At 50.7% G+C, this 12091-nt stretch overlaps 1 protein-coding gene across 10 annotated transcripts in view; it reads right to left on the bottom strand.

Moving 5' to 3' along the window:
* The window catches only part of EVC2 (EvC ciliary complex subunit 2), a 140957-nt gene that overhangs the window by 36870 nt on the left and 91996 nt on the right, over window positions 1–12091 (bottom strand). For all 10 annotated transcript variants that reach the window (XR_012331931.1, XR_012331932.1, XM_073805036.1 and 7 more), the window contains 2 exons: window positions 8376–8580; window positions 4679–4801 (listed from right to left, as the gene is read on the bottom strand). Coding sequence is in view for 8 of the 10 variants with exons in the window: in XM_073805036.1 (XP_073661137.1) it covers window positions 4679–4801; window positions 8376–8580 (328 nt within the window). In the remaining 2 variants the exon portion in view is untranslated. The remainder of the gene's footprint in view (window positions 1–4678; window positions 4802–8375; window positions 8581–12091) is intronic.

The raw sequence follows: 12091 nt of genomic DNA, 5'->3' as shown, positions 1-12091 counted from the left end.
AAATTACCATGCAAGCAAAGAAGAAGGAAACGATCCATAATCCAGGGGAAAATCAACCAATGGAAATGAGTGAGATGATGGAATAAGCAGACGAGGACATTGACACACTGCTAAGAAAAAGAAATGAGGCGTAAGAATCAGAAAGGAGGCTACGAAGCTGTGATTATTTGTAGACGTTACGACCAAATGCAAAAAATCAACAGACACATTCTCACAAGAATCTTAAGAGGTAGGTGTACCTATCATGCACACTTGAAAGATGAGTATGCTAGGGCATAGAGTGGTTAAGTGACTTGCTCAAGGTCACAGGGCTATAAGTGACAGAGATAGGGACTTTGGACCCAGCAGTCTGGCTCCAGAGATAGAATAAGGGAGTCTGGAAAGACTTATAAAAATTAGTAACATTTCTTTACATCAGTATCAAATAAGCCCAAAACATAACTGAAAATAGGTAATAACTCACAATTGCAACTAAACCTATCATGTGTCTGGGAATCATCAAAAAGAATACACAAGACCTTATGTATATGTATAGCTTACCCATAAGGTGACCCTATGATTTCTCGCCCAAGTTGAGAGTAAAAGGAAGAGCTAACAGGAAGGGACGTGGGGATGACAGGGGAGACTGGGACTGTCCCAAGCATATCGACTTAATGGAAGCAAATATAAAATCTATTAAAGATCTTAAAAGAAGATCCACATAAAATAAGAAACATTCCACCTTTTCGGAGGGGAAGACAATTCTCAAATTAACCTGTAATTTCAGTTCAATCCAACAGAAATTTATCTTGGAACTTGATTAACTTATTCTCAAATGTACCTGCCCTCCAGAGTCCTCCAGGTTGAAAACCATGCATCTGTGCATTTGTAAGGAGCCCATCAGAAGGACTGGGATGTCTGTGGAGTGTCACAGGTGCACAACAGCCACTCAGGATGGCTGCCTCTGACCGGAGCTGGTAACCCATCAGCTGGACAGAAAAAGTGGGCAGGCAGGAAGTCCACTTTCATCCCTCTGCCTGTCTCTTCCTCCCTGAATCAGTCGTACAAGTCTTTCTGAATGAGTCACGTACCACTCATTCAAGGCGGAGCTCAGCATAGTCAGGTGGCTTCTATGTGAAAGCAGGAGGCAAACCTGTAAACGGTCGATGTACAAACTTGCTGCTCATCTAAAACCGTGAACATCTCAAGTGCAGGATCCTGCAACAGCGCCCGGCCCAGAAAACAGGCTACAAAATGTTCTAAAGGAGGAAGTGAAGGAGAATGAGGGAAAGGGGAAAGCTGAGCAGGGCAAGGAAAAGGAAAGAGGTGGAAGAAAGGGAGGGGACGTGGGGAAGAGGACCAAACAGCCCTGCTGGGAGGCTGAAGCCTTCTCGCTGTCACTGTGGACCCAGCACCATGATGGAAAGGACATGGGTGATGGAAGCAGACGTGCCTTGTGGGAGCCCCAGCTCAACCACTCACTGATGGCGTGACCTTGGGCAATTCTGCCGACCTCTCCAGATGGCAGAGTCCAGACCAGGGACATATCAACCTGGGGCTGAGGGTTGCAGATTCTAGTAAAGAAAGGGGGCACCTGGCAGGTGCTTCCAGCATGCTCTGCAAACCCCAGCTGTGAAGCCACAGTCCCTTTGGGGACAGCATGCTGCCAGCCAGGCAGTGGCTTGACAGTGGGTCTTGGGACAGTGGCCATTAGGTCCCTGCTCCATCTTGATAGCTACATGAGCTTGGAAGGGGTTCCCAGTGCTGCTGGCATCCCCCCAAGGGCTGTCATTTCTGTGCAATTACCCTGCAAATAAAAAATCTGAACAATTGCCACTCAGATGCTAAGAGATGCAGTCGACCGACTTCAGGAGGAACATCAAAGCCGCTGACTGGGGAGTACCTATTGTATTGGCACTTGCCACAGTGAGATAGCCATTTGTGAAGATGGCCTGTCATGAAAAGGTCACGGCTGGCAAATGACTCTTGGCTGCCTTTCTCCATGAGGCCGGAATTAGGTAGCCTATGAGTTGCTCCATTATTGGGGAAATGGGCACTGGAGCCCACTCCAAAGTTAAAAAGCACCTTCCGATCCATTTGTTCCTCACAAATCCGGTGACTAGTGGGTTATCATTGTCTCAATCCTGATTTTACGGATGTGGGAGCCAAGGCACGTTTATCTAACATTACACAACCGTGGGAAATAACCATGTTCCGTGAGAATATTCCCTGTCAAAGATGAAGAAGAGATAGAGCTTTAGTTTGAAGTGCTGGATCCACCACCGCCTGGCTGCAGAAACCTGGATGAACTCACTGTGGAGACTCAGTTTCCACATCTGTAAAATAGGGATATGGACCGTTCCTACTTCTTTAGGAAGTCGGGAGGGGTAAAGCACATAATGGAATGAAAGAGACAGGCTAGAATGGGGGAAGCACGTGCGGTCAGGTGAACTCACGGTGGGTGGGCTGCTGAGTTCGGCTCAGGAAACCTCGGGACCTTCTCAACCCATCCTTCATCCTGTCCCTCTCCTCCTTCTACAGCACTGGTGAGACTCGGCCCATCTTCCCAGACAGGCACTTGAGACCCTCCACCCCAGGTCTGTTCCCCCATCCCCTCGGGAGACCCAGCACCCCAGCAAAGCAGCCTTTTCAGGGGGCTGCAGACTCTCTGGGCTCCCCTGAACCTGCATTGTGTCCTTGGCCACGGCTCAGGCCATGCATTCCTTCCACCAAATCAAATCCCCACTTTTCCTTCTCTGACAATAGCTACCTTAAGTGTGACAATGGGTCACAAACCAGCGTGCACTGGAGGAAATGCCCTGCCCCGCCCCCCATGCGGCTAGTTCCTCCATGTAGTCCCTGCCTCACTCCACCCCTCTCCTCGTCCCCTCCTGGGTGAACTGGGAATCCACCCCACTGGGCAGGCTTGGCTCAGCTCTGCTCTGGGAGCCCCACTTCTGCTCCTCCAGGTAGGCTGCTGCCAGGACCCCCCCAGGGACACCTGTGATCGTGTGACTGAGTCTGTCTAATTCTGGAATGTTTAGCAAGCCCATCTGGCTCTCATACTAATTTCTATCTTCTGAATTAGCCTTTAACTGTAAGACAGATGATATTTCCACCTGTACCTGCCTTAGTCTTTGTCTTGTGTCTCAATTTTATATAGAACACAAGTGGGAATAGGGTGCTACTTCTGTGTCCCTTAAGACATCAACAACCTGTACACACCTGGAAGGAGCCATGACCTTGCCTGGAGCAGGTTCTATGGCTCTCTGCTGGATTACGCATTTGTGTTCTGAGAAATACACTTACATTAAAAAAAAAAAATTAAAATAACTAGGTAAAGGACCCGAGGGACAGAAGGTAGGAACAAGACGAGCAGCTCTAGAATATGGTCTGCGCATCCACTCACTGACAGTCCTCTGGGAGTCTGCCCTTTGCTGGGGAAGGCAGCGGGCCCCCGGCAGTGACAACACGGTGTCGACTCTTAAATGTCACCTCCTCAGAGACATCTCACCTGACTCTCCCACCTACAGTGGATCCCACTTCCCCCTCGCCATCCCCCCACCCCGTCACTATCATACCGTCTTGTTCATTTCTTTATCGGCACTGATCATGATCTATCATTTTAAGTGCTCTTTGTCTAGAATGTGCATTTCTGAGAGCTGGGACCACCCCAGCGGTCGTGAACACGATGCCTGGGACATTGCTGCCTCCTCAGCATCCCAGAGGAATGAAGGAACAGCGTGAGATATGCTAGGACGGGAAAGGAAGTTGGCAGGGGGAGGGGTAAGTGGGAGAACTGGGTGTTCCGGGAAGGCTTCTTGGAAGAGGGGGTACCTGAGGACAGAGGTTGTGCCTTAGGACAGCTGAGGACAGAGTCCACTTGTTCAGATAAAAAGAGGTGGAAAGGTAAATCCAAGAAGAGGGAAGGACACGGGTAAGCAGCACGTGGTCATACGCAGTACGCGCAGAAACAGAAGTGTAACAAAAGGGGGCTGGTGAGGGAGGCTGGGCTGCTTGTGGCGCACAGAGGAGGGTGTGCAAGATAAATGCAGAGATAGAAGTGAAGCAGCACAAGTGAACCCCTCAGCACAGAGCCAGGCACAGGGATGGTGGCAACCACAGGCCACGGAGGCAGCACCAGAGATGAGGCCAGAAGAATGGACCAGAGAGAGACCTCCTGGGGGAGAAGTGGAGGAAGAGGGTTCCAGGCAGAAAGACCAGGTGAAAAGGGGCGGGGGTGGGGGTGGGGTGGGTCCCACCTGCAGGAACACAAGGTAAAACCCAGGTGCTGCGGGGAGGGGGAAGGGTAAGCTGGGGCGAAGTGAGAGAGTGGCATGGACATACATACACTACCAAACGTAAAATATATAGCTAGTGGGAAGCAGCCGCATAGCACAGGGAGCTCAGCTCCGTGCTCTGTGACCACCTAGAGGGGTGGGATAGGGAGGGTGGGAGGGAGACACAAGAGGGAGGAGATATGGGGATATATGTATATATATAGCTGATTCACTTTGTTATACAGCAGAAACTAACACACCATCGTAAAGCAATTATACTCCAATAAAGATGGAAAAAGAAAAAAACAGGTGCTGGGTGGAGATGGACAGTCACAGCCCCCAAGGGCTCTGTGTGCCCTTAAACTGGGCGGCTGCCAGCCCTGCCGTGTGCTATGAGGAGTGACAGATCGAACACTGACCTTTTCAACCAGGTCTTCGGGGGCCTGTTCCTCAAAGAGCTGAATTTTATCTTCAGTGCACTTCTTCAAAAGGTCTGTCTTGCTTTTGCTCTTGGAGCGTGGCTTCCTTGCCTTGGACTGTGGCTGGAGAGAGGGGAGAAAACATGGGCGAGAAAGTGATCACCAGTAGGTTGGTGCAGCCCCTGGTCTCCCCAAGCCCAGAGAGGCTCCTGCAGCTCTTGGCACCGCACAGCTGTCTTAGCCAGAGAGGGGAGGAGAGATGAACACTCTCCTGGAATGAACTCCGTTCATGGGCCTTCGGTCTTGGCATACTTTGGGAGCTTGTCCCGCCAAAGGGAGGAGAGGGATGCTCGTGGGCAGAGCCGGAGCTTTGCAGTCAGACAGATAGCGGCCCCACCTGCGTCCACCTCCTCTCCAGTGGGGGACCTCAACCCGTCAGCCTCTGTGAGCAGGCACAGGACGGAAGAGGTGCTTGTCCTTGGGAAGCTTACAGAAGAGCGGAGGAAAAAATCAGTAAACGTGAAAACAAATAACCGACCAAGACATTCTCAGAGGGTTGGTGAGTGCCATGAAGACAAGGAGACAGATATTCTCTGGGTATTATCTTACATTAGGCGGACGGGGACACGTCTGCAGAGGTGAACGGCTGCTGAGGACATCCGCATGCATGCATTCACGGAGGCATTATGCGTGGGCTTTCACACATACCATCCTCCTAGAATAACAGCTGCACAACCTACACACACATACCAGCTCCTCACAAATGTAAAGAAGTGACATTGCAGCTGAGCCCCGCATGACAAGGTGTCAGGAGTGTGAAAATGTGGGAATAGAAGGTTCCAGACCCTGAAGACCTGAAGCCCAGAGCAAGGGTGAGAGGGGTCGAAGAAGAGGTTGTGTGGGACTTCCCTGGTGGTCCAGTGGTAAAGAATCTGCCTTCCAACGCAGGGGAACCAGATTCGATCCCTGGTCAGGGAACTAAGATCCCACACGTGGCGGGGCAACGAAGCCTGCGTAACACAACTACTGAGCTTGCACGCCTCAATGAGAGAGTCCATGTACCGCAAAAACTACAGAGCCCACGTACGCGCTCTGGAGCCTGCCCGGAGCCCGCACACCACAAAGAGAAGCCCGCGCTTCCATAACGAAGACCCAACACAGCCAGAGGAAAAAAAAAAAGAAAGAAAAGAAATAAATAAAATAAATAATTTAAAAAGAGAAGAGGTTGTGGGTGCTCAGTAAATTGATATTCAGCGAATGAATGAATGAGTGTAGAAGATGCTACCCTCTCTGAGCCTCAGTTTCCAGACCTGTAAAATGGAGCTAATGATACCTACCTCATAGGATTACCGCAAGAACATAACACAATGGAACATAAATGGAACATAATCTAACATAATAAACAGAAAAATATAACAACACAGCATACTGTAACACAACACGATAGAACATAACAACATGCTTAGAATGTAGCCTAAATGAGAATATAACAATAGGACATGACATCACATAGCAAAACAAAACAGCATGCAGTAGGGCATAATGTAGCATGACCAACACAACACGCACCACATCTAAGATGCTTGGTGCAGTACGTGGCCGCTGGTCACTCCCCATGAGGGCCAGTCCTCCTCCCTTCCCGGCTCACATACCCACCCTTCCTCTACTCTTTCACTGGCACGATCTCCCAGAGCCTGCTCTAGACCTGGACTCAGGCCTGCCCACCAGACTCTGACCCGGCGCCTATGGCCGTGGTGTTAATGCAAGAGAAGACCCCCATGTCCTCAGGGCCGGCCCCAGCGCACTCAGAGGAAGCAAGCACGTACACAGCAATTCACTGAGTTCAGAGACCCCATGTGACAGAGGAGGAGACTGAGGCCAGAACAGAATCGGTGGCCTCAGCCACATCATGGGAGCCCTAAGAACTAGATGGTGAGCTTCCTGACTCCTGCACCCAATGCCTTTAAAAACTCGGGCTGGGCTCAGCTAATCCCATGAGTGAACTATAGTTTTTATCTCCTGATCTAATGGTGATAATACCAAAAAGAGGAAATTGGGGGTCAACCCCTCTTAGGAACAGAGCTAGGCTGGTGGGTAAGACCCTGACGCCCAGAGCAAGGACTGGCACTGGAAGCGGGGGAAGCCAGAGTGGGGCGGGGGTGGGGCAGATCGTGTGCATCCCTCCCAGCCCCACGCACAGTGATGTCAAGTCGGTAGCCTGAAATTGGCCTTGGAAGGAGTATTTACACCAGGGAAATAGGCAAATGCTACAAGTCAGGAACTCTGAACCCCCAGTGAGAGTCAGTTTACCAGCACGTGACTGATCAGGGGTCAGACCACAGGGGGTCTTGAGATCATGGTAGAACTTATAGCTGGGCAGAGAGCACCAAGGATGTGCCTGAATTCTGTTTTCTCCTCAAGGAGAAGCAGTAGGTTTAAAGTCAGAAAGCACCAGCTCCAAGATGAGTCCTTCTACTTCCTCCTACGTCGGTCAATCACTTCTCCTCTGCTGGTTGGTGCTTTCATCTGTAGAATGGGGACAAACTATCTACCTCCTGGCCCTGCTGTGAACCACAGATGAGCTACTGGAAGTGTAAGTGATTCGAAATGTTTTCAATCTCAACATAATATCAACTCAAGGGAAGTCCCCGCATTCCGCCCACATCCGGTGGTTGGTTGGTTCAGTCAATAAAGTTTATTGCACACCTATTATGCACCAGGCACCTTCTAGGTGCTGGGATGGAGTGGTGAACGGGAACTACAAACAGGGAGCTTGTTGGCAGTGGGAGCACAGACCGTGAGTTAAGTCGAGAAACCAGGACATTGCAGATAGCAATCAATTCTCTGAAGACGTGGGAACGCAGCATGGGATAAAGGATGGCTGGGAAAGTGGTGATCTTGGATAGTGGGCAGGGAAGACCACTGTGCAGGTGACACATTTGAACTGAGATGTGAAGAGACCATAAAGAGCTGGCCCTGTGATGTTCTCGGCAGAGGAAACAGCAAATTCAAAGGCCTTGTCTCCGGTGGGATTCCCCAGAGGCAGAGCCAGAGACGGGGACTGGGGTGCACGCAGTTTCCGGAGAGAGGACCTCTGAGCAAGGCGTAGGGGGTGAGGGAACCAGGACAGGAGGGGGAAAGGGCCACGCACGGTGGAGGTCTCAGGTAGGGTCTGGCCTTGACTGGTCCATAAGGGGCTCCAGAGTAAACCCTGCACCCAAGAGTTGCCTCGTCTGCGGCCCATAACACGTGCTCACCACAGGCATCTGTCAATCATCACCCTCCGAGGCCCAGGGTGAGAGATGCCCTTTTCCACCTGAGCTGAGCATCCTCCTTGTGCCACTTACAGAAGTACTCTGAGTGGGTCACTGGCTGTGGCCAAGGGAGGGGGCAGGAGGAAGAGTCACCTTTCAGGGCAGGTGGCTCCCATCACTGAGGGGAAAGCTCAGGAGAGGGGCGCAGCTGTGAGCCGTGAGTGGCAGAGACTCAGGGCCACTGGTGGACAGTGCAAAGTCCAGGTACCAGTGTGTCCACTACAGAACTTAAGGTGCTTCCAGGAACAGCTGACGCCAACAGGGCCAGAGAGGAGAGGGTGGGAGATGAGCTGAGGGTGGGTGGTGGAGCGAGATCCTACAGTATCAACTGCCGGAGGAGGCCCCGCTTCTGCACCCACGAGGCCCCGAGATGCCCATCCTACCTGCAGCTCAGGGGCAGCCAGCGCCTGGTCCAATTTCAGGAACTCTGCTTCTCGCCATGCGGTTTGAAATTGCTGCAGCAGGACTCGGGCCCGGATTTTGGGAAGGGCCAAGCTCCTGTCCATCTGAGCGAAGCAGCCGTGAACTTCCTGCCTCATCCCGAGCAGCTCCTCTTCGGACAGGGAGAAGGCAGAGGACCAGAGCTTTCTGGAAAAGCAAGAACAGTGATATGTTTTAGTGGAGAGAAGACAGTGCGGGTTGTGCTGGGGGGAAAGTGTAAATTCAAGGCTCAAACTCCACTAGTCAAATCCACGTCTGGAAAAAAAAACGCCATCTCCTTAATCGGGCATTCATTCCACAAGGATTTCTTGAGCATCTAATGTGTGTCATGATGGACACAATATCATATCGGGGCTAGGAATTCAGAGTTGAATGAGACAAGCCTGTGAGCAGGCAACAGGTGTCCCGGCACTCACGACCTTGAAGAGAACCTGTCTCTGTTTAGAACAGACATGAAGACAAAGAACTGTCCACCGAGCCTGGCCAGCAGCAGACTGTAAGTAGGGACCAGCAGCCCGGAGGAGAGATGCCCAACTCGGCAGGCCATGGGGAAGGGGGGGCCTTGTGCTGGGTCTTTCTAGGATGATGAGTGACAGCTCTCATTTAGGGAAAACCTATTCCGTGCTGGAAACCATGCAGGGTGATTTACCATTAGGGGCTGACTGTGTCCTCCCAAAAGATATGTTCAAGTCCCAACCCCTGGTACCTCTGAATGTGATATTTGGAAATAGGGTCTTTGCAGAGGCAGTTTAGAAGTAAGTTAAGATGGGGTCATGTTGCAATAGGGTGGACCCTTAATCCAATATGACTGGTGTCCTTCAAAGAAGAGAAGACACACACACAAGAAGGCCATGCGATGAGGGTCTACGAGCCAACAAGTGCTGAGGATTGTAGCAACAGCAGAAGCTAAGAGAAAGGCGGGGATCAGATTCTCCCTGGAACCTTCAGACAGAGCATGACCCTGCCAACACCTGGATTTGGACTTCTGGCCTCCAGAACTGGGAGCCAATACATTTTTGTTGTTTTAAAGCCCCTGGTCTGTGGTGCTTTATTATGCCAGCCCCAGGAAACATCTACCTGCATCCTCACTGATCCTTTGGCAACTCAATCCTCAATTTACAAATGAGGAAATTTTTTTTTTTTTTTGGTACGTGGGCCTTTCACTGTTGTGGCCTCTCCCGTTGCGGAGCACAGGCTCCGGACGCGCAGGCTCAGCGGCCATGGCTCACAGGCCCAGCCGCTCCGCGGCATGTGGGATCTTCCCGGACCGGGGCACGAAACCGTGTGCCCTGCATCAGCAGGCGACTCTCAACCACTGCGCCACCAGGGAAGCCCACAAATGAGGAAATTAAGGAATGTCCCCCTCTTCCTCCCAGGCAAGGCCTACAGCCACTCTACAGGGGAGAATGGCCACAGGCTCTCTTTCCCACCTCTGGGGATCCAGTCTGGCCAACGAGATGGAAGAGGAGGTCGGCTGGGACTTCTGGACAGAACGTCCTCCCTGACCCAGGAGACAGCATCTGGGGGGAGGCCATCTCTTCTGTCCTGCTTTGGGCAACGTGTGTCTGTTCATTGATCACTCAAAAAATCTTCATGTCGGCCTGTGGGACTTCAGCTCACCTAGAAAGTTCTCTCGTGGAAGCAGAATAAGACCGAAAGGGCTGACTTGGGCCCCCAGACAGAAGCAGTCTAAAGGCCCCAAGCCCATGTCTTGGGTTCCCTGGGACTCACCAATTTTTCTGAAGTACTTTAGGAAACTGCAGCTGTTCCTTTGTACCTTCCCTCGTGGAGAATCTTTGCCCCACGTGTTTGCTGCTTACGTGGACTCCAAGGTGAGAGCAACTCTGAAATGAATCTGAGTTTTTAGTCTTGCCAATCTTCAAACCAGATTGGCCCAGGGTGGTCTGGCTTTAATGCCTCCACTAGGTAGGCACCAACGTAATACAGAAATATAGGAGATAGGGTCTTTGCCCTGAAGGAATTTAAAATCCAGGCAGGAGTTTAGCAAAAAGCTCTCAAAGACACTTTCCCTGGCAAAATATGCAACCTTATTAATTCTTATTTTATAGGACCAGGTTGACAGGAACTCTCTCTTGCTTGAAATTGAGAAGCTTATAAAAATATGTTTCAAAACTATTGTGCAAAGCCATTTCTACTTAATGCCTCAGAAATAAAGGCTACAACCTTTTAGGGTCTTAAATAAGCAAAGTATATAAGCAGACTCAGATTGTGTGTATTGTTAGTTGACCCCCTTTAACCCTTAGGAAAATCATAAAGCGTTTTCTGATACCAAAGTGAGATCTCTCTTTTCCTGTTGAACGACTCAATCGGCGGCCGCTTTAATAATACTCCCTGCAAAATGGAACCACATGAATCAAAGAAGATGACCACCCAATAATGGGAAGGTCACGTCCAATCCACACACTTTGAAGAGCCCAAAGCAGGCTGGATGGAGCAAAGAGACTTTGGTCGAATGTAGATTGAGCTGAATAATTACTGCTGAGAACAATTAGTGGGAATAAGAAGTGGCATTGAAGCATCTGACTTGTGTGGGCTTGGAGAAGACAGCAACTTGTTTGTTCAAGAAAACAAAAACGAACAAAGATGGCGAACTGAACAAGGACAGAACCATAAAGAAAGAGAGATGAGAAGGAGGGGAGAGGTCACTTCATCTAAACCAAGACAATCTCACCCTCTGCGAACACCTGGGACCTCTCCTCCCTGGCAGCAAGGTCAGTGCCTGGGAATGAGCACTTAAGGAGGAGGCACTGCATCCTTGAGGCCAGGAAGACCTTGTTCCATGGGATGTCACTGCCACCGAGGAAGGATGGGCACTGCAGAACGATGCTCTGCTATTTGGTATCCCTGAAAGGGTTCAAGGAGAGCTCAGGCCTTGGTGCAGATGGGGAGGACCACCGACGTCCAGCGAGCAGCATGCAGGATCAGTAGAGGAGGGGGACAGAGGGACCAAGCAGACAGACTGAGAAGGGCGCCTTCCCCTACCCTCCCCCAACGCCCACCCCCAACACCCCCTCCACAATCCACAATCCTATGTCGATGCAACCTTTTCTAATCAAAAGGGCTTCAATTCAATTCAGAATTGAAATTGTGGCTAAGATCCAAACTGAACTGTGGAGTGGCCATACCGAGGGAAGAATAGTCAAAGGGCTTTGGTTTTGTTTATTCGCTTCAATAGTGTTTTCTGGGTTGGTTGGTTCCTTTAAGGAACATTGATGGGTGGGTCCATTGGTTAAAAGGAAAAGAGCGCTATGTTATAGCCAAACGGGCACCGTTACGCCCTTATGTGTAAACAGTCTACACTACTCTAAATAAACAGACTGGGAAGGTGGTGGTTACTGTTCATCTTCACTGCGCTGCTGTTGCTGGGGGGTTTGATTCTGTCTTTCATGCGGTGAGACTGGTCTCCCCTCTTCACACCCAGACAAGGACCCACCCAGCTGTTCCACCGCCTGGTCTTGCCCCGCCTCAGCAAGGCAACTGTGGGCAGTGTCCCCTTGTCTCCGGCTCCCAGTACCAGGTCAGTGGCCGGCGCCCAACATGTACCTTCTTCAGAGTTGGTACCTGGTTAATTACTCCTGCTTTGTGTATCACAATCATCTAGTTATGTGTCTGTTTTCCTCCTGATAATCTGAGTTCT

This window comes from Tursiops truncatus, chromosome 5 (genome assembly GCF_011762595.2).
Source record: "Tursiops truncatus isolate mTurTru1 chromosome 5, mTurTru1.mat.Y, whole genome shotgun sequence".
Taxonomy (NCBI): Eukaryota; Metazoa; Chordata; class Mammalia; order Artiodactyla; family Delphinidae; genus Tursiops; species Tursiops truncatus.
The sequence above is the reverse complement of the archived record's forward strand: the minus strand, read 5'-3'. Positions and strand labels throughout refer to the sequence as shown.